This window comes from Chamaea fasciata, unplaced genomic scaffold (genome assembly GCF_029207755.1).
Source record: "Chamaea fasciata isolate MVZ Bird 193981 ecotype frontalis unplaced genomic scaffold, bChaFas1.0.hap1 SCAF_1282, whole genome shotgun sequence".
In the NCBI taxonomy this organism is placed as follows: Eukaryota; Metazoa; Chordata; class Aves; order Passeriformes; family Sylviidae; genus Chamaea; species Chamaea fasciata.
Window position 1 is genome coordinate 1 of NW_027095367.1, and position 21,417 is coordinate 21,417.

General features: G+C 57.3%; 2 protein-coding genes across 2 annotated transcripts; one reads left to right on the forward strand and one right to left on the reverse strand.

Annotated features, from left to right (window-relative positions):
• Nucleotides 1–184: 184 nt before the first annotated feature.
• LOC136284706 (monocarboxylate transporter 13-like) lies at nt 185–3,068 on the forward strand (the record flags this gene model as incomplete). The annotated part of the gene is given in 4 exon segments (XM_066175077.1): nt 185–508; nt 1,701–1,947; nt 1,949–2,168; nt 2,858–3,068. Coding segments are annotated over 4 exon segments (925 nt in total), but the record flags the coding sequence as incomplete, so codon positions are not given.
• Nucleotides 3,069–3,555: 487 nt separating this feature from the next.
• Nucleotides 3,556–21,275, reverse strand: LOC136284708 (arf-GAP with coiled-coil, ANK repeat and PH domain-containing protein 1-like; the record flags this gene model as incomplete). The annotated part of the gene is given in 18 exon segments (XM_066175078.1): nt 3,556–3,739; nt 4,395–4,444; nt 4,560–4,670; nt 6,622–6,731; nt 6,821–7,005; nt 8,007–8,152; nt 8,636–8,730; nt 10,362–10,428; nt 12,235–12,410; nt 13,026–13,140; nt 14,900–15,000; nt 16,073–16,124; nt 17,016–17,128; nt 18,285–18,352; nt 19,042–19,096; nt 19,098–19,145; nt 20,222–20,266; nt 20,842–21,275. Coding segments are annotated over 18 exon segments (2,075 nt in total), but the record flags the coding sequence as incomplete, so codon positions are not given.
• Between the last annotated feature and the right edge of the window lie 142 nt (nt 21,276–21,417).

The following is a 21,417-nucleotide window of genomic DNA, read 5'->3' on the forward strand; positions in this document are numbered from 1 at the left end:
GACTGGGGGGGACTGGGGGGACTGGGGGGAACTGGGGGGACTGGGGGGGACTGGGGGGGGACTGGGATGAACTGGGAGGGCCTGGGTGAGTCTGGAGGATAATGGGGGAGAGTCATAGGATGACCCAGACCCCCGAGTGACCCCATAGAGTGACCCCGACCCCCGAGTGACCTCTTCCCCCGAGTGACCCCCGGAGTGACCCGAGTGACCCCAAATCTCGGCTCCCCGCAGGTCTGGGCTGGTCCTTGGCCTTCACGCCCTCGCTGGCCGCCGTGTCGCGCTGGTTCCCGCGGCGCCGGGCTCTGGCCACCGGCCTGGCCGTGTCCGGGGCCGCCGTGTCCGGCCCGGCGTTGTCCCCGCTGGTGCCGCTGGCCCTGGACGCGTTCGGCTGGCGCGGGGCGCTGCTGCTGCTGGCCGCCGTGTCCCTGCACATGGTGGCCGCCGGGGCCCTGCTGAGGCCGCCCAGGGCTGAGACGGAGCCCACAGAACCTCCAGGACCTTCTCCAGGACCTCCAGAACCTCCTCCAGGACTTCCAGACCCTTCTCCAGAACCACCAGAACCACCAGGACCTCCTCCAGGACCTCCAGAACCTCTGGAGAATTGTCCACACCTAACCCAGCTCCTCCTGCCCCCACCACGAGCTCCTCCAGAACCTCCAGACCCACCAGAACTTCCAGAACCTTTGAAGAACCCCCCGACCCTAACTTGGTTCCTCCAGCACCGCCCACCCCAAGCTCCTGCAGAACCCCCAGGACCTCCAGAACCTTCTCCAGAACCTCCAGACCCTCCTCCAGACCCTCCTGCGACCCCCCTCGGCCTCCCCCACCTCTTCCAGCACCGCCCACCCCGAGCCCCTCCAGGACCTCCAGGACCTCCAGAAACTCCTCCAGAACTTCCAGGACCTCCAGAACCTTCTCCAGAACCTCCAGGACCTCCAGAACCTTCTCCAGAACCTCCAGGACCTCCAGGACCTTTGAAGAACCCCCCAACCCTAACTTGGTTCCTCCAGCACCGCCCACCCCAAGCTCCTGCAGAACCTCCAGGACCTCCTCCAGAACCTTCTCCAGAACCACCAAGACCGTCAGAACCTTCTCCAGAACCTCCAGAACCTCCTCCGACCTACCTGGGCCTCCCCCACATCTTCCAGCACCGCCCACCCCCGACCTCCTCTGGACCCTCCAGAACCTCCAGGACCTCCAGAACCTCCTCCAGAACCTCCAGAACCTTCTCCGACCCACCTGGGCCTCCCCCACCTCTTCCAGCACCACCCACCCCGAGCTCCTCTGGACCCTCCGAAACCTCCAGGACCTCCAGAACCTCCTCCAGAACCTCCAGAACGTCCTCCGACCCACCTGGGCCTCCCCCACCTCTTCCAGCACCGCCCACCCCGAGCTCCTCTGGACCCTCCAGAACCTCCAGGACCTCCAGAACCTCCTCCAGGACCCCCAGGACCTCCAGAACCTCCTCCAGAACCTCCAGAACCTCCTCCGACCCACCTGGGCCTCCCCCACCTCTTCCAGCACCGCCCACCCCGAGCTCCTCTGGACCCTCCAGAACCTCCAGGACCTCCAGAACCTTCTCCAGGACCCCCAGGACCTCCAGAACCTCCTCCAGGACCCCCAGGACCTCCAGAACCTCCTCCAGAACCTCCTCCAGAACCTCCTCCAGAACCTCCTCCAGAACCTCCTGCCACCCCCCTGGGCCTCCGCCGCCTCCTCCGGCACCGACCCTTCCTCCGCTACGCCGCCGCCTTCGCCCTGCTGGACGCCGGCTACTACGTCCCCTTCGTGCACGGCGCGGCCCGCGCCCTGGAGCTGGGCCACGGCCCCGGCGCCGCCGGCCTGCTGACGGCCGTCACGGCCGCGGCCGACGGCTCGGGCCGCCTGCTGTCCGGCTGCCTGGCCGCCCGGCCCGGCGCCGCCCTGACCGCCCACCTGGCGCTTTGGGGCCGCGCTGACCGCCGCCGCCGCCATGCTGCTGCCCCTGGGCCGGGGTTTGGCCGCCCTGGGGACGCTCTGGGCCGCCTTCGGGCTCTGCGCCGGGGCCGTGGCGCCGCTGCAGTTCGCCGGCGTGGCCCAGGTGGTGGGCGCCGGCCGCGAGGGCCTGGCCCTGGGCCTCATGCAGATGGTGGAGAGCGTGGGGTCACTGCTGGGGCCGCCGCTGGCCGGTACGGAGCGGGGGTGGGTGGGGGGCTGGGGGGGTTTGGGGGGGATTTGGGAGGATTTGGGGGGATTTGGGGAGGATTTGGGGAGGATTTGGGGGGGATTTGGGGGGGATTTGGGGGGATTTGGGGGGGTTTGGGGGGATTTGGGGGGGATTTGGGGGAGTTTGGGGGGGATTTGCGGGATTTGGGGAGGATTTTGGGAGGATTTGGGGAGGATTTGGGGGGATTTGGGGAGGATTTGGGGGGATTTGGGGGAGTTTGGGGGGGATTTGGGGAGGATTTGGGGGGGATTTGGGGGGATTTGGGGGGGATTTGCGGGATTTGGGGAGGATTTTGGGAGGATTTGGGGAGGATTTGGGGGAGTTTGGGAGGATTTGGGGGGGATTTGGGGGAGTTTGGGGGGATTTGGGGGAGTTTGGGGGGGATTTGGGGGGGTTTGGGGGAGTTTGGGGGGATTTGGGGGAATTTTGGGGTGATTTGGGGGGATTCGGGGGTGAATTTGGGGACATTTGGGGGTGACCCGGGGTCTTTAGGAGGGATCCGGGGGTGAATCTCGGGGGGATTCGGGGGGTCCCAGCTGAGTTCCCCGACCCCTCCCCACCCTCGCGCTCATTTATTTTGGGGGGGCGGGGTTTGTTCCAGACCCTCAATCCCAACCCTCCCCCTCCCCCGTTTCCCCTCCCCCCCCCCAGGGTGGCTCCGTGACGTCACCGGCGACTTCGGCCTCTCCTTCGTGGTGGCCGGAGCCTTCCTCACCGCCAGCACCCTCCTCATCCTCACCGTGCCCCCCGCGCCCCCCCGGCGCCCCCCAAAATCTCCCCTTTGACGGGCGGCCCTAGACACCCCAATGGAGGGAGGGGGACCCCAAAAATGACCCGGGGGGGTCGGTTCTAGGTCACACATTTGGGGGTCGCCGATTTTGGGGGTCACCGATTTGAGGGGTCGGTTCTAGATCAGAACTTGGGGGGGGTCGGTTCTAGATCAAAATTTGGGGGATGAGAATTTGGGGGGGGTCGGTTCTAGGTCACACATTGGGGGGGGTCGCCGATTTTGGGGGGTCACGATTTGGGGGGGCGGTTCTAGGTCACCGATTTTGGGGGGGGGGTCGGTTCTAGGTCCCCGATTCCCCCCCAGTTTTGGGGGGTCAAACATTGAGGGGTCGGTTCTAGATCAGAACTTTTTTGGGGGGTCGGTTCTAGGTCACGAACTTTGGGGTCGAGATTTGAGGGGTCGGTTCTAGATCAGAATTTTGGGGATCAGAATTTGGGGGCGGGGTCGGTTCTAGGTCACTCCTTTGGGGGTCCCCCAGTTTAGGGGCGGGGTCATTTCCAGGGCTCGGTTCCAGATCACCCCCCCACCCACCCCCCAAAAAAGGAAATTTTGGCAAAGGTCACGCCGAGGTCAAGCCGAGCCTTTATTCCATTGGCTGCTGCCCCAAGAGGGGGCGTGTCTTTTGCCTTGGGGGCGTGGCTAAAGGGTGGAGTGTTTGGGGGGCGGGGCCCGGGCCAGTTTCTCGGGGTGGTCCGAGGCCATCAGGGAGATGTCGCGGAAGATGTCGAGGTAGGTGTCGTCACCTGGGGGGAGGGACCCCAAAGTTGGGACCCCCAGATCCAGGGGTGCGCCCCAAAGCCGGAGATTCCAGCCCGGAATCCAGGAGTACATCCCGAAATCCAGGGATTGCACCCCAAAATCCGGGAATTTCACCCCGAAATCCAGGAATTGCACCCCGAAATCCAGGAATTCCACCCCAAATCCAGGAATTGCACTCCGAAATCCAGGAATTCCACCCAAAATCCAGGAATTGCACCCCGAAATCCAGGAATTCCACCCAAAATCCGGGAATTTCACCCCAAACCCAGCAATTCTACCCCGAAATCCAGAGATTCCACCCCAAAATTCCCAGGGGAACCCTCCCAAATCCAGGGATCCCCCCCAGAATTCCCAAGGGGACCCTTTAAGTCCAAGGATCCCCACCAAAATCCAGGAATTTCACGCCAAAATCCAGAGATTCCATCCCAAAAATTCAGGGATTCCATCCCAAAATTCCCACAGATCCCCCCCCAAAATCCCAGAGCCCCCCCAAATCCCAGGACCCCCCAAAATCCCAGAGCCCCCCCAAATCCCAGAGCCCCCAAAATCCCAGAGCCCCCCCAAAATCCTAGGAGCCCCCAAATCCCAGGACCCCCCAAATCCCAGGACCCCCCAAAATCCCGGGACCCCCCAACTCACCGCTCTGTCCCTGGGCCACCTCCAGCTCTCTCATCTTGGCCAATCGCAGCCTGGAGTGGGTGGGGGACAGAATTTGGGGGGAGGGGGGTCAGGTTTGGGGTGTCCCCCCCGTCCTCCTCCGGCCCCTCCCCCCGGCACCCAAGGGCGCCCCCCCGGGGGTCTCACAGGGTGACGATGTCGGCGTTGGCCAAGTCCATGGCGATGGTCAGGGGGTCTCTCCCGTCGGCGTCCACCGCGTTGAGGTCGGCGCCCCGCTTCAGGAACAGGCAGGCCAGGCTGCGGGTTGGGGACAGGGGGAGGGGGGGACACAGCCCTCCCCCACCCAGGGGACGTTTTTCGGGGACGTTTTTTGGGGTCAGGGGGGACGCGGGGATTTGAAGGGATGGCGTGAGGTTGGGGTCACCCATCCAGGTGCTGACCGAGGTGGGGCCTGCTTAGCTTCCAGTGGGGAAAACTGTGCTGGGGATGCCCCCCCCTCCCCCCCAAAAAAAGGAGATTTTTGGGGGGGTTTTGAACCCCCCGAAAAGGGAAAAGGGTCCCCCCAAGGGAGGAGGGACACCCAGAAATGGGATTGGGACTGTCGGAAGGGGAAAGGGATGCCAAGAATGGAGTAGGGATTCTCAGAAACGGAATAGAGACTCCCAAAAATGGGATAGGGTCCCAAAAACGGGATAGGGACCCCAAAAATGGAATGGGGTCCCCCAAAAATGGGATAAGGTCCCCCAAAAATGAAATGGGGACCCCCAAAAATGGGATAGGGTCCCGAAAATGGGATAAGGGACCCCAAAAATGGAATGGGGTCCCCCAGAAATGGAATGGGGTCCCCAAAAAATGGAATGGGGTCCCCAAAAATGGAATGGGGTCCCGAAAATGGGATAGGGTCCCGAAAATGGAATGGGGTCCCAAAAATGGGATAAGGTCCCCCAAAAATGGGATAGGGACCCCAAAAATGGAATGGGGTCCCCCAAAAATGGAATGGGGTCCCCAAAAAATGGAATGGGGTCCCAAAAATGGGATAGACTCCCAAAAATGGGATAGGGACCCCCCAAGGGAATAGGGACCCCCAATACTGGAAGAGAAACGCCCTAAAGGGAAGAGGTGCGGCCCAAGGGAACAGCGACTCCCCCCCCCCCCAAAGGGATTTAGGTGCTGCCCCCAACCAGCAACACCCCAAAACTGGAACAGGGACCCCCCGAAAAGGGGAAACAGAGACCCCTAAAAAACCCAGGACCCCCGAAATGAAATAAACCGCTCCCAAAAAGCCCTGTGCGAGCGAACCCCCTTCAAATAAAGCCGTTCGGGTCACCCATCCACGCCCTGAGCAGGGCAGACCCTGCTTAGCTCCGCCCACAGCCGCTTTAGGGGGGACAACCGCCGCCATTCACCCAATGGCGGTGACCTCAGGGCCTTCTTCCCAGTCCATCCCAGTCCATCCCAGTCCATCCCAGTCCCTCCCAGTCCATCGCAGTCCATCCCAGAACCTCCCAGTCCATCGCAGTCCATCCCAGAACCTCCCAGTCCATCCCAGTCCATCCCAGTCCATCCCAGTCCATCGCAGTCCATCCCAGTCCCTCCCAGTCCATCCCAGAACCTCCCAGTCCATCCCAGTCCATCCCAGTCCATCGCAGTCCATCGCAGTCCATCCCAGTCCATCCCAGTCCATCCCAGTCCCTCCCAGTCCATCCCAGTCCATCCCAGTCCCCTCTCAGTCCATCCCAGCACCTCCCAGTCCATCCCAGTCCCTCCCAATCCATCCCAGTCCCTCCCAGTCCATCCCAGTCCCTCCCAGTCCATCCCAGAACCTCCCAGTCCATCCCAGAACCTCCCAGTCCATCCCAGTCCCTCCCAATCCATCCCAGTCCCTCCCAGTCCATCCCAGAACCTCCCAGTCCCCTCCCAGTCCCCTCCAAGTCCCTCCCAGTTGCTCCCAGTTTCTCCCAGTCCCCTCGCAGTCCATCCCAGTCACTCCCAGTCCGTTCCAGTCCACTCCCAGGCCCTCCCAGTCACTCTGAGTCACTCCCAGTCCATCCCAGTCCCCTCCCAGTTGCTCCCAGTTCGTCCCAGTTGCTCCCAGTCCCCTCCCAGACCCTCCCACTCCCTTCCCAGTCCATCCCAGTCCATCCCAATCCCTCCCAGTCCCCTCCCAGTTTCTCCCAGTCCCCTCCCAGTTCCCTCCCAGTCTCTCCCAGTTGCTCCCAGTCGCTCCCAGTCCCCTCCCAGTGCTCACCCAGTGTGGCCCAGCATGATGGCGTGGTGCAGCGGGCCCCGGCCCTGGCTGTCGCTCTGGTTGACGCTGGCTCCGTTCTGCAGCAGGAACTCGCAGGCCAGCAGGGAATTCTCGGGGGGAAAAAAAAAAGGGGAGGGGGACAAATTTAGGGACCCCCCCCCCGAACCCGAGGCCACCCTCCCCGCGGCCCCCAGTTTACCACGGCCACGGCCTCCAGCAGCGGGGTGCGGTTGCTCTCGGCGGAGTTGACCCAGCCGGGGTCGGCGCCGTGGGCCAGGGCGTCGGCCATGGTGGGCAAGCGGCGCCGCCGGGCGGCCCAGAAGAGCAGAGCGCCGGGGTGCAGGCAGGGGGCGCCCTCGGGGTCACAGGGCTCTGGGGGCGGAGCTTCGGGACACGCCCGCTCGGTGTGAGACGCGCCCACCGTCATGGCGGCCACCCCCAGCAAAGAGATGCAGGGAGCGGGTTGTGTTGTAAGCCACACCCACCCGCTGCAGGACACGCCCACAAGCCCAGGGTGCGCCCACCGGGTCACGTGGCTCTGGGGGCTGGGCTTAAGGACACGCCCATTTGGTGAAAGGCACGCCCATCTCCAAGGAAGACGAGCCCACCATCATGGCGGCCACCCCCGTGATAAGAGTGGTGGGGAAGCGGTTGGCTGATAAGACACGCCCAACCACTGGAGGACACGCCCACAACCCCGGGGTGTGATCTCAGAGTCACACAGCTCTGGGGGCGGAGCTTCGGGGCACGCCCATCCCCAAGAAAGACACGCCCACCAACATGGTGGCCAGCGCCCAACAGAGAGTGGCTGGGAGGTGGTTGGGTCACAAGCCACGCCCACCAGCAGGAGGTCATGCTGGCAATTAAGCTCCACCCACCAAGGTGCAAGCCCCACCCCTTGGTTGAGCCACGCCCACAACTCATGAACCAGCCTATCAAAACCCACGCTCCTGCAAAAGCTACGCCCCAGTGCAAGCCACGCCCCTAAACCACACCCAAATTATTAATCGCTAATTAACAATGGAAATTCCACCCGCTCAATTAAGCCCCTCCCTTTTGTACAAAGCCCCACCCCTTCACACCCAGACACGCCTCTTTCCACCAGACCACGCCTCTTTAAAACAAGCCCTGCCCCTTTTATACAACCTGTTTCACATCAAGCCCCGCCCCTTCATGCAAACAATACATTTTCTTACGCCCCTCCCCTTTACGCACAACCACGCCCCATTCACGCCAAACCCTTCACACCAAGCCACTCCCCCTCCACAAGCCCCACCCCTTCTAAATCAAGCCCCACCCAGCCCTTTCCCACCAGGCCCTGCCCCTTTAAAACAAACCCCACCCACTTCACATCAAACCACGCCCTTTCCCCCCCCACACCTCACCTGCATTGGGGCCGGCCCGAGGGGCGGGGTCCGACCGGGGGGCGTGTCCCTGGCGCGAGGGGCGTGGCCGGGGGGCGTGGCCGGGCACGCCCCGCAGGAATTTCTTCTCCACGTACTTGGCGCGGATCCAACCCTCGCGCTGGGCCCTGGGGGGACATCGGGGGTCCTGGGGGGGCCTGGGGGGGATTTTGGGGGGTCCTGGGGGGGATTTTGGGGGGTCCTGGGGAGGTTTGGGGGGTCCTGGGAGGATTTTGGGGGGTCCCGGGGGGATTTTGGGGGGTCCCTGGGGGGGTTTGGGGGGTCCTGGGAGGATTTTGGGGGGTCCCGGGGGGATTTTGGGGGGTCCTGGGGGGGTTTGGGGGGTCCTGGGAGGATTTTGGGGGGTCCCGGGGGGATTTTGGGGGGTCCTGGGGGGGTTTGGGGGGTCCTGGGAGGATTTTGGGGGGTCCCGGGGGGGTTTGGGGGGTCCTGGAGGGGGTTTGGGGGGTCCTGGGGGGGATTTTGGCGGCTCCTGGGGGAGATTTTGGGGGGTCCTGAGGGGTTTTAGGGTCCCTTTGGGGTTTTTGGGGTCCCTTCGGTTTTTTGGGGTCCCCTTTGGGGTTTTGGGGTCCCCTTTTTGGGGGTCTCACCGCGAGCAGCCCGGCGGGGGTCTCTTCACCCCCATCTCCTCCACCCGCGCCTCGTAGATCCCGTTCAGCGCCCGGTTCCCCAGGGCGCACATCAGCTGGGGGGGACCCCAAAATGTCACCCCAAAAACCAACGGGACCCCAAAATGTCACCCCAAAACCAACGGGACCCCAAAATGTCACCCCAAAAACCCCGGGGACCCCAAAATGTCACCCCAAAACCAACAGGACCCCAAAATGTCACCCCAAAACCCCCCGGGACCCCAAAATGTCACCCCAAAACCAACGGGACCCCAAAATGTCACCCCAAAACCAACGGGACCCCAAAATGTCACCCCAAAAACCCCGGGACCCCAAAATGTCACCCCAAAACCAACGGGACCCCAAAATGTCACCCCAAAAACCAACAGGACCCCAAAATGTCACCCCAAAAACCAACAGGACCCCAAAATGTCACCCCAAAACCCCCCGGGACCCCAAAATGTCACCCCAAAAACCCTGGGGACCCCAAAATGTCACCCCAAAAACCCCCCGGGACCCCAAAATGTCACCCCCAAAACCCCCCGGGACCCCAAAATGTCACCCCAAAACCAACAGGACCCCAAAATGTCACCCCAAAACCAACGGGACCCCAAAATGTCACCCCAAAAACCCCGGGACCCCAAAATGTCACCCCAAAAACCCTGGGGACCCCAAAATGTCACCCCAAAACCCCCCGGGACCCCAAAATGTCACCCCAAAACCAACGGGACCCCAAAATGTCACCCCAAAAACCCCGGGACCCCAAAATGTCACCCCAAAAACCAACAGGACCCCAAAATGTCACCCCAAAAACCCCCGGGACCCCAAAATGTCACCCCAAAACCAACAGGACCCCAAAATGTCACCCCAAAAACCCCCGGGACCCCAAAATGTCACCCCCAAAACCCCCCGGGACCCCAAAATGTCACCCCCAAAACCCCCCGGGACCCCAAAATGTCACCCCAAAACCCCCCGGGACCCCAAAATGTCACCCCAAAAACCCCGGGACCCCAAAATGTCACCCCAAAACCAACAGGACCCCAAAATGTCACCCCAAAACCCCGGGACCCCAAAATGTCACCCCAAAAACCCCGGGACCCCAAAATGTCACCCCAAAACCAACAGGACCCCAAAATGTCACCCCAAAAACCAACAGGACCCCAAAATGTCACCCCAAAACCAACGGGACCCCAAAATGTCACCCCAAAACCAACGGGACCCCCAAACCCACCCTGGGATCCCCTGAGACCCCCAAACCCACCCAAAATCCCCCCAAAACCCCTCAGGACCCCCCAAAATCTCCCCAAATTCCCCCACAATCCCCCCAGACCAACCAAAACCCCTCAGGACCTCCCCAAATCCCCCCAAAATCCCCCCTGAGACCCCCCAAAACTCCCCAAAATCCCCCAAGGGCCCCCCCCAAACCCCACAGGACCCCCCCAAAATCCCCAAAATCCCCCCAAATCCCCCAAGGGACCTCCCAAAAAACCCCCAAATCCCCCCAAAACCCCTCAGGACCCCCCAAAATCTCCCCAAATTCCCCCACAATCCCCCCTGAGCCCCCAAAATCCCCCCCAAAACCCCCCAAAACTCCCCAAAATCCCCCCTGCCCCCCCCCAAACCCCACAGAACCCCCCAAAATCCCCCAAAATCCCCCAAAATCCCCCCAAATCCCCCCCCAAAGCCCCTCCCAGTAGCTCCCAGTAGCTCCCAGTAGCTCCCACCAGGAGTCGAGGGTGAGCGAACGAACCTTGGAGAAATGAACCCCGAGACTCCTGCGGGGTTCGGGGGGCTCAGGGGGGACCCCAAAACCCGCCCGGGGCCGGGAAAGGCTTGGGGGGCATTTGGGGGGTTTTGTCGTCAGTTTTTGGGGTTTTTGGGGTTTTTTGGGGTTTTTTTTGTCGTTTTTGGGGTTTTTTTGGGGTTTTTGGGGTTTTTTGGGGGTTTTTTTGTCATCGTTTTTTGGGGTTTTTGGAGTTTTTTGGGTTTTTTTTGTCATCTTTTTTGGGGTTTTGGGGGTTTTTTGGTTTTTTTTTCATCGTTTTTTGGGTTTTTTTGGGGTTTTTGGGTTTTTTTGGGGTTTTTTTTTCGTTTTGGGGGTTTTTTGGGGTTTTTTGGGTTTTTTGGGGGTTTTTTTTGTCGTTTTTGGGTTTTTTTTTGGGGTTTTTGGGGTTTTTTGGGGGTTTTTTTGTCATCGTTTTTTGGGGTTTTTGGGGTTTTTTGGTTTTTTTTTTTCATCGTTTCTGGGGTTTTTTGGGGGTTTTTTTCGTCGTTTTTTGGGGGGTTTTGGGGTTTTTTGGGTTTTTTTTCATCGTTTTTTGGGGTTTTTGGGGTTTTTTGGGGTTTTTTGTCATCGTTTTTTGGGGTTTTTTGGGGGTTTTGGGGTTTTTTTGGGTTTTCTTTCGTCGTTTTGGGGGTTTTTTGGGGTTTTTTTGTCATCGTTTTTTGGGGTTTTTTGGGGTTTTTGGGGTTTTTTGGGTTTTTTTGGTTTTTTTTTTTCATCGTTTTTTGGTTTTTTTGGGGTTTTTTGGGTTTTTTGGGGTTTTTTTTTCGTCGTTTTTTGGGGTTTTGGGGTTTTTTTTGGGGTTTTTTTGGGGGGTTTTTTTTGTCGTTTTTTGGGGGTTTTGGGGGGATTTTCTTGATCTTTTTACGGAGTTTTGGGGGGTTTTTTTCGCTTTTTTGGGGGGATTTTTGGCGTTTTTATGGAATTTTTGGGGGGGTTTGGGGTATTTTTTGTCGTTTTTTGGGGTTTTTTGGGGGGTTTTTTTGGGGGGGTTTTGATCTTTTTACGGAATTTTGGGGTTTTTTTTCGCTTTTCGGGGGGATTTTCGGCATTTTTATAGAATCTTTTGGGGTTTTTTTCGTCGCTCTTTTGGGGGTTTTTGGTCTTTTTACGGAATTTTTGGGGTTTGGGGGTTTTTTTTTTCGGTTTTCTGGGGGTTTTTGCCATTTTTATAGAATTTTTTGGGTTTTTTTGGGGTTTTTTTTTCATCGTTTTTCTGGGGAGTTTTTGGTCTTTTTCTGGGGAATTTTTGGGGGGTTTTGAGGGGCGGAGTTTTGGGGGTTTTCATGGAATATTTTTTTTTTTTTTAATAGGGGGGAAATTGTTATTCCAAGGACAATTTGGGGGTTTTTGGGGTGCCCCACCTGGGGATGCCCCAGCACTGGCTGCACGGGGCGAGGCCACATTTGGGATTTTAATGGGATTTTAATGGGATTTTTTTGATTTTAATGGGATTTTTTTGATTTTAATGGGATTTTTTGGATTTTGATGTGATTTTTATGGGGGTTTTTTGGATCTTTATTGGATTTTTTCGGGGATTTTTTTATTCCAGGAATATTTGGGGGTTCAGGGGCGGGTTTGGGGGGCCCCACCTGTGGATGCCCCAGCACTGGCTGTACAGGGTGAGCTTTGTCTGCCCAATAACGGGACTTTAATGGATTTTTTTTGATTTTAATGGGATTTTTTTGATTTTGATGTGATTTTTATGGGGTTTTTTGGATCTTTATGGGATTTTTTTCGGGGATTTTTTTATTCCAGGAATATTTGGGGGTTCAGGGGCGGGTTTGGGGGGCCCCACCTGTGGATGCCCGAGCACTGGATGCACAGGGTGATGCCCAGGTTGACGCTGGCCCACTCGGGCCGGGGCTCCCGGCAGTCGCAGCACGTCCCGTTCCCCTCCAGCCCCAAAACCGCCCCCAGCACCGGGGGGGGGCCCGGGGGGGACCCCGACAGCGACCACGAGCGCTCGGGGGGCTGCGGGGGGACAGGAAACAATCGGGGGGGGGGGGGTTGGGATCGTTTTAGGGGGGATTTGGGGGGATTTGGGATCGTTCTGGGGGGATTTGGGATCGTTTTGGGGAGGTTTTGGGGGGATTTGGGGGATTTGGGGGGATTTGGGGGATTTTGGGGGGATTTTGGGGGGATTTGGGATCATTTTGGGGGATTTGGGAGATTTTGGGGGGATTTGGGGGATTTGGGGGGATTTTTTGGGGGATTTGGGACCGTTCTGGGGGAGGTTTTGGGAGATTTTGGGGAATTGGGGGATTTGGGGGATTTGGGATCGTTTTTGGGGAGGTTTCGGGGGGGGATTTGGGTGATTTGGGGGGGATTTGGGATCGTTTTGGAGGGATTTGGGGGGAATTTGGGTGATTTGAGGGATTTGTGATCGTTTTTCTGGGGGTATTTTGGGGATATTTAGGGACGAATTTTTGGTATATTTTGGGGATATTTAGGGACGGATTTTTGGGATATTTTGGGGATATTTTCGGGTGGATTTTTGGGATATTTTGGGGATATTTTCGGGTGGATTTTTGGGGTATTTTGGGGATATTTTCGGGACGGTTCTGGGGGCGTTTTCGGGGCACCCACCTGGCCCGGGGGGGGCTCGGGGGGGCTCTGGCCGTAGGCGCTGGCGATGCCGCTCTGGACGGCGCTGAGCCACCGCCGCTGCCCCCCGCCCGAGTCCGCCTGCAGGACACACGACCTGGGGGCGAGAGATGCACTGGGGGGTCCCCGGAGGGGTTGGGGACCCCCAGGGGAGATTTGGGGGTTTGGGGGGAGATTTGGGGATTTTTGGGGGAGATTTGGGGATTTTTGGGGGAGATTTGGGGGTTTGGGGGGAGATTTGGGGATTTTTGGGGGAGATTTGGGGATTTTTGGGGGAGATTTGGGGGTTTGGGGGGAGATTTGGGGATTTTTGGGGGAAATTTGGGGGTTTGGGGGGAGATTTGGGGATTTTTGGGGGAAATTTGGGGGTTTGGGGGGAGATTTGGGGATTTTTGGGGGGAGATTTGGGGATTTTTGGGGGGAAATTTGGGGATTTTTGGGGAGATTTGGGGATTTTTGGGGGAGATTTGGGGGTTTGGGGGGAGATTTGGGGATTTTTGGGGGAGATTTGGGATTTTTGGGGGGAGATTGGGGGTTTGGGGGGGGATTTGGGGATTTTTTGGGGGAGATTTGGGGATTTTTGGGGGAGATTTGGGGGGTTTTGGTGGAGATTTGGGGATTTTTGGGGGAGATTTGGGGGGTTTGGGGGGAGATTTGGGGATTTTTGGGGGGGAGATTTGGGGGTTTGGGGGGAGATTTGGGGATTTTTGGGGGAGATTTGGGGGTTTTGGTGGAGATTTGGGGGTTTTTGGGGGAGATTTGGGGATTTTTGGGGGAGATTTGGGGGTTTGGGGGGAGATTTGGGGATTTTTGGGGGGAGATTTGGGGATTTTTGGGGGAAATTTGGGGATTTTTGGGGAGATTTGGGGATTTTTGGGGGGAGATTGGGGGTTTGGGGGGGGATTTGGGGATTTTTGGGGGGAGATTTGGGGTTTTGAGGGGGATTTGGTGGATTTTTGGGGGGAGATTGTGGGGATTTTTGGGGGTGATTTGGGGATTTTGGGGGGAGATTGGGGGTTTGGTGGAGATTGGGGGTTTTGGGGGGGATTTGGGGTTTTGGGGGGGGATTTGGGGGTTTGGGGGGAGATTTGGGGTTTTGAGGGGGGATTTGGGGGTTTTTGGGGGGGATTTGGGGTTTTGGGGGGGGGATTTGGGGATTGTTGGGGGAGTTGGGGGATTTTTGGGGGAAATTTGGGGGTTTTTGGGGGGGATTTGGGGTTTTGGGGGGGGATTTGGGGGTTTTTGGGGGAGATTGGGGGTTTTTGGGGGAATTTGGGGGTTTGGGGGGAGATTTGGGGTTTTGAGGGGGAATTTGGGGTTTTTTGGGGGGAGATTTGGGGTTTTTGGGGGAGATTTGGGGATTTTTGGGCTCCCCGGGAGGTTTGGAGTCCCCAGGGGGATTTGGAGTTTCTTTGGGAGGAAAATTAGGGTTTTTTGGGGGGAAATTTGGAGGTTTTGGGAGAGATTTGGGGTTTTTGGGGGAAGATTTGGGGTTTTTTGGGGGGGATTTGGGGATCCCCGGGGATGTTTGGAGCTCCCTGGGCTTGGGGATTTGGAGATTTTGGGGGTCCCTTTCCCAGAATTTTGGGGTTCTCTCACAATTTTTGGGGGTCCCCGAGTGGGATTTGGGGGTCCCCCGGGGGGATTTGGGGTTTTTTTGGGGGGGAAATTCGGGGTTTATTGGGTTTTTTTCTGGTGGGTTTGGAACCCTCCACCTTTCGGAATCGGGATTTTTTCCGGGGCCCACCCCTCAGGATTCCGAATTTCCCCCAAAATTCGGGGTTTTCTCCGGAAATTTTGGGGGTTTTTTTTTTTGGGGGGGGGGGGGGTCCCCTCGGGGGTTTTTGGGGTCTCACTTGGAGGGGGAGACGACCTCGAAGCAGAAGCGTCGCTCGAGGTCGGGGCAGGGTTTGACGGTGCAGAGCCTCAGGTCCTCCACCACCACCGTGGGGGGGTCCTGGGGGGACCCCGAAATCTCACCCCCAGGGCTCCCCGAAAACCCTGAACCCCCCGACGGCCCGAGCCCCCAAAATCTGCCGTCAAAACAACCCCGAAAACGCCCCAAATCCTAAAAAAACCCCACAAAATCAGCCCTAAAAACGGCCTCAGATCATAAAATCAGCCCCAAAAACCCCAAATCCCAGAACAAAACCCCAAATCCGGCCGCAAAAACCCCAAATCCCAGAACAAAACCCCAAATCCGGCCCCCAAAACCCCAAATCCCAGAACAAAACCCCAAATCCGGCCCCAAAAACCCCAAATCCCAGAACAAAACCCCAAATCCGGCCCCAAAAACCCCAAATCCCAGAACAAAACCCCAAATCCGGCCCCAAAAACCCAAATCCCAGAACAAAACCCCCAAACTGACACAAAAACCCCAAATCCGAGAACAAAACCCCCCAAACTGACACAAAAAACCCCAAATCCTAAAAACACCCCACAAAATCAGCCCTAAAAACGGCCCCAAATTATAAAATCAGCCCCAAACCCCCCAAATTCCAGAACAAAACCCCAAATCCGGCCCCAAAAACCCCAAATCCCAGAACAAAACCCCCAAAACTGACACAAAAACCCCAAATCCTAAAAAAAACCCACAAAATCAGCCCTAAAAATGGCACTAAAACCATAAAATCAGCCCCCAAAACCCCAAATCCCAGAACAAAACCCCCCAAACTGACACAAAAACCCCAAATCCGAGAACAAAACCCCAAATCCGGCCCCAAAAACCCCAAATCCCAGAACAAAAACCCCAAAACTGACCCAAAAAACCCCAAACCCTAAAACAAAACCCTCCAAATCCCCCAGGAGCCCCCCAAAATCCCCCCCCAGACCCTCCCAAATCCTCCAAAACCCCCCAAAATCCCCCTAAAATCCCCCCAAATTCCGCCAGGGACCCCCAAAATTTCCCAAAATCCCCCAAATCCCCCAAAATCCCCCCAAAATCCCCCTAAAATCCCCCAAATTCCGCCAGGGACCCCCAAAATTCCCCAAAATCCCCCCAAAATCCCCCCCCGGACCCCCAAACCCACCCGGGCCCGTTTCAGGTACAGCAGTTGGTTGCTCTGGATGAAAAACCAGCGCCTGGGGAAAAAGGGGACAAACAAAATAAAAATAAAAATAAAAATAAAATAAAATAATAAAAATAAAAATAAAACAAAAAAATATAAAAAAATAAAATATAACAAAGTAAACCAAAATTAAAAAACAATAAAATAAAAAGAATAAAAAAATAAATTAAAACAAAAAAAATTAAATAAAATAATAAAAAAGTAAAATAAAAAATAAAATAAACTAAAACAAAACGGGATTTTGGGGAGTTTCGGGGTTTTTTTTGGCGTGGTTTGGGAAGTTTTGGGGTAGGTTTAGGGAGGTTTGGGGCTATTTTGGGGGGCTGCAGGGAGATTTCGGGCTGTTTTGGGGTGTTTTAGAGCCTTTTTGGGGTAATTTCGGGCTGTTTTGGGGTGTTTCAGGGAGTTTTGGGGTAATTTCGGGGTGTTTTGGGGTAATTTTGGGCTGTTTCGGGGTGTTTCAGGGAGTTTTCAGGCTGATTTCGGGGTGTTTTGGGGTGTTTCAGGGAGGTTTTGGGGGATTTTGGGGTGTTTTGGGGTTATTTTGGGCTGTTTTGGGGGATTTTGGGCTGTTTTGGGGTAATTTCGGGGTGTTTTGGGGTAATTTCAGGGTGTTTTGGGGTAATTTCGGGGTGTTTTGGGGTTATTTTGGGCTGTTTTGGGGGATTTCGGGCTGTTTCGGGGTGTTTCAGGGAGTTTTCGGGCCGATTTCGGGGTGTTTTGGGGTAATTTCAGGGTGTTTTGGGGTAATTTCAGGGTGTTTTGGGGTAATTTCGGGGTGTTTTGGGGTTATTTTGGGCTGTTTTGGGGGATTTCGGGCTGTTTTGGGGGATTTCGGGCTGTTTCGGGGTGTTTCAGGGAGTTTTGGGGCCGATTTCGGGGCGTTCCGGGGCTCCCCACGTACCTGCTCCAGGTGCGGAAGGCGTTGCTGGCTCGCTTGTACAGGTAACCCTCCATGGGCGTGGCCCGAGGCCCCGCCTCCTCCGAGGCCACGCCCACCTCCTCCTGCGATAGGTCCTGGGAGCCGCCAATCAACATCAGCCTCGCCCACAGCCCCCCAACCAAGCCATGCCCCCTCCCCGGAGCTGTCAATCAAACTGGCTCCACCCTCAGCTGTCAATCTATTTGATCACATCTGTCAATCAAACCCCGGCCACGCCCCTCACCCCCTCACTGGTCCAAGGGGATTAAGCCCCGCCCCTTTCTCAGCAGTCAATCGAATTGAGCCAACCCAAGCTGTCAATCTAATCCACCTGTCAATCATCGCAGGCCCCACCCATCAACCCAGAATCACTCCAAAAATGGGATAAAAACCCCCAAAATGGGATAAAACCCAAAATTGGGATAAAAACCCGAGAATAGGGATAAAAACCCCGAAATTGGGATAAAAACCCCCAAAATTGGGAAAAAAAAACCCCAAAATTGGGATAAAAACCGCCAAAAATGGGATAAAAACCCCCAAAAGGGATAAAAACCCCCCAAAATGGGATAAAATCCAAAATTGGGATAAAAACCCGAGAATAGGGGATAAAAACCCCAAAATTGGGATAAAAACCCCCAAAATTGGGAAAAAACCACCAAAATTGGGATGAAAACCCCAAAAATGGGATAAAAAACCGCCAAAAACGGGATAAAAACCCCCCAAAATGGGACAAAAACCCAAAATTGGGATAAAAACCCGAGAATAGGGATAAAAACCCCAAAATTGGGATAAAAAACCCCCAAAATTGGGAAAAAACCACCAAAATTGGGATGAAAACCCCAAAAATGGGATAAAAACCGCCAAAAATGGATAAAAACCCCCCAAAATGGGACAAAACCCAAAATTGGGATAAAACCCCCCAAAATCGAAATAAAAAAAAAAACCAAATTGTGATAAAACCCAAAAAACGGAATAAAACCCCCCAAAAAAGAATCAAAAACTGAACCTGACTCACCGAGCTGTCAATCATCCATGACCACGCCCCTGCTGCGCTGTCAATCACGCAGAGCCGCGCCCACCGCACAGCCCCACCCGCAGAGCCGACCCCCGCCCACATCGCCCACACCCATTCAAACCCCGCCCTCTATTGGACCTAATTTCCATTTTTATGCCACGCCTCCACAGTTTAAACAACTTTCATGGTAGGCCACGCCCCCCCGGAGCTAACCACGCCCCCCAGGCCCCGCCCACCTGCTGCAGCAAGAGGTGATGTCGCTGCTCCAGGTCCCGCCGGCGCCGCGCCCCCTCCAGCTCCCCCCCGCTCCAGCTGGGGGACCCCAAAAAACAACCCCGGGGGGGTCACCCCAAAAACGGGACACGCCCCCCGCCCCCCCCCCAAAAAAAAAACCCCCGGGAACGCCCCCAAAATTGGGACCCCCCAAAATCCCCGTCCGGGGGTTTTTGGGGGGATTTGGGGATCCCTGGGAGGGGTTTAGTGGGGATTTTTGGGGGGTTTGGGGGGGATTAGGGGGGTTTGGGGCTGTTTTAGGGGGATTTGGGGGGATTTGGGGGGTTTGAAGGGGATTTTGGGGGGGTTTTGGGGTGTTTTAGGGGGATTTGGGGCGTTTGGGGGGGTTAAAGGGGATTTTGGGGTGTTTTGGGGTGTTTTGGGGGGTTTTGGGGTGTTTCGCGGGATTTTGGGGTGTTTTGGGGGGTTTCGGGGTGTTTCGCGGGATTTTGGGGTGTTTTGGGGGGGTTCGGGGTGTTTCGCGGGATTTTTGGGGTGTTTTGGGGGGATTTTGAGGGTGTTTTGGGGGATTTCGGGGTGTTTCGTGGGATTTCGGGGCGTTTTGGGGGGATTTCGGTGCGTTTTGGAAGGAATTTTGGGGTGTTTTTGGGCAATTTCGGGGCGTTTTGGGGGATTTTGAGGGTCCCCTGAGGAGTTCAGGGATTATTCTGAGGGGTTCAAAGGGATTTTTGGGGTCTTTGGGGGGGATTTTGGGGGGGGGTCTCACCTGCGCCCCCAGGTGTGCCCGGTACTCGCGGGTCGCTGTCGCCCCCCTGGTGGCCGCGGGTGAAAAACGCCGCCTGAGCCTCCAACAGCGCCAGCACCTGGGGGGGGGCGGGGGAAAAGAGGGGTCAGGGGGGGTCAGGGGCATCCCCGGGACCCCCCAAAACCCCCACGGCATCCCCCAGACCCTCCAGGAGACCCCCAGACCCCCTCCCCAAATATGGAGACCCCCAAAGACCTCCCCAAAACTGCTCCATTGGAGGCCCCCAAAAAGCTCCCAGACACCCCCAGGACCCCCCAAGATCCCCCCGGGACCCCCCAAGAACCCCCCCGGGGACCCCCCAAAATCCTCCCAGGACCCCCCGAAACCTTCCCAGCCACCCCCAGGACCCCCCAACCTCAAGACATTCAGAGTCCCCTCCAAAAACTCCCCCCAAAACCCCCAAATTTCCATTTTTAGGACTCTGAGAAACCCCCGAACCCAACCCGGGACCCCCTGAGACCCCCCAGAAACCCCCGAACCCAACCCGGGGACCCCCTGAGACCCCCAGAAACCCCCAAACCCAACCCGGGACCCCCTGAGACCCCCCAGAAACCCCCGAACCCGACCCGGGGACCCCTGAGACCCCCCAGAAACCCCCGAACCCAACCCGGGACCCCCCTGAGACCCCCCAGAAACCCCCAAACCCAACCCGGGACCCCCTGAGACCCCCCAGAAACCCCCGAACCCGACCCGGGACCCCCTGAGACCCCCCAGAAACCCCCGAACCCAACCCGGGACCCCCTGAGACCCCCCAGAAACCCCCGAACCCAACCCGGACCCCCTGAGACCCCCCAGAAACCCCCAAACCCAACCGGGACCCCCCTGAGACCCCCCAGAAACCCCCAAACCCGACCCGGGGACCCCTGAGACCCCCCAGAAACCCCCAAACCCAACCCGGGGACCCCCTGAGACCCCCCAGAAACCCCCAAACCCGACCCGGGACCCCCTGAGACCCCCCAGAAACCCCCAAACCCAACCCGGGACCCCCTGAGACCCCCCAGAAACCCCCGAACCCAACCCGGGGACCCTCTGAGACCCCCCAGAAACCCCCGAACCCGACCCGGGACCCCCCGAAAGCCCCAAACTCCCCCCAGGGCCCCCCAAATTCGCAGCTTCCCCCCAAATCCGGCTCACAAACTGCAGGATTTCGGTTTTGGCGCTGTCCTGCACCACGTTGAGCTGAGGGGAGAGGGGGCGGGGTGAGGGCGTGGTCGCGCCGCGCCCATCGAGGCCACGCCCACCGTCCACACCCACTTAACTCCGCCCTTTTCGAAGTGATTAACACACACCCGAACCACACCCCACTTAAGCCCCGCCCATGGGTAAACGCGCCCATCCGGGCAACGCCCACTCCATTTAAGCCACGCCCGCCATTAGTCCATCCTGGCCACGCCCACCCCTTTAGGCCCTGCCCAACGGTATGAAGCAGCCCGGCCCCCCGGCCCTGACCACACCCACCTTTATCACACACTGCACTGCCCTGGCTTTGGCCACGCCCACCCCAGCTAAGCCCCACCCACTACCCACTTTAAGCCCCGCCCTCTCTTTAGCACATAGTCCAGTCCCAATCCCACACCACACCCACCCCACTAAAGCCACGCCCACCTTTCGGGCAGAGCTCAGCCTCTTGGCCTAACCACGCCCACTCCAGTTAAGCCCCACCCAAGTTAACCCCGCCCACCTTTAGGATATACTTGGCTCTGGCCTCGCCCACCAAAATCAAGCCCCTCCTATTCCATTTAAGCCCCGCCCACCTTCAGGATGTAGTCCAGCCCCCGGGCTCTGGCCACGCCCCTGGCCCCGCCCAGCGCTGCCGCCGCCTCCTGCGCCTCCAGGGGGCGCCGTCGCGGCACCTCGGCGTGGTGCTGCAGCGCCCCCTGCAGGAGCTCGGCCGCGCGTGCGCGCTCCCGGCCGGCCGAGCGCAGCCCCCGGAGCGCGCTGGGGGGCGAAATTGGGGAGAAAAACCCCAAAATGGGGTTAGGACAAACGAAAATGGGGTTAGAACAAACGAAAATGGGGTTAAAACAAACGAAAATGGGGTTAAAACAAACGAAAATGGGGTTAAAACACCCAAAAATGGGCTTAGAACAAACGAAAATGGGGTTAGAACAAACAAAAATGGGGTTAAAACACCCAAAAATGGGAATAAAACACCCAAAAATGGGATTAAAACACCCAAAAATGGGGTTAAAACATCAAAAAATGGGATTAAAACAAACAAAATGGGGTTAAAACACCCAAAAATGGGGTTAAAACATCAAAAAATGGGGTTAAAACACCCAAAAATGGGGTTAAAACAAACAAAAATGGGGTTAAAACATCAAAAAATG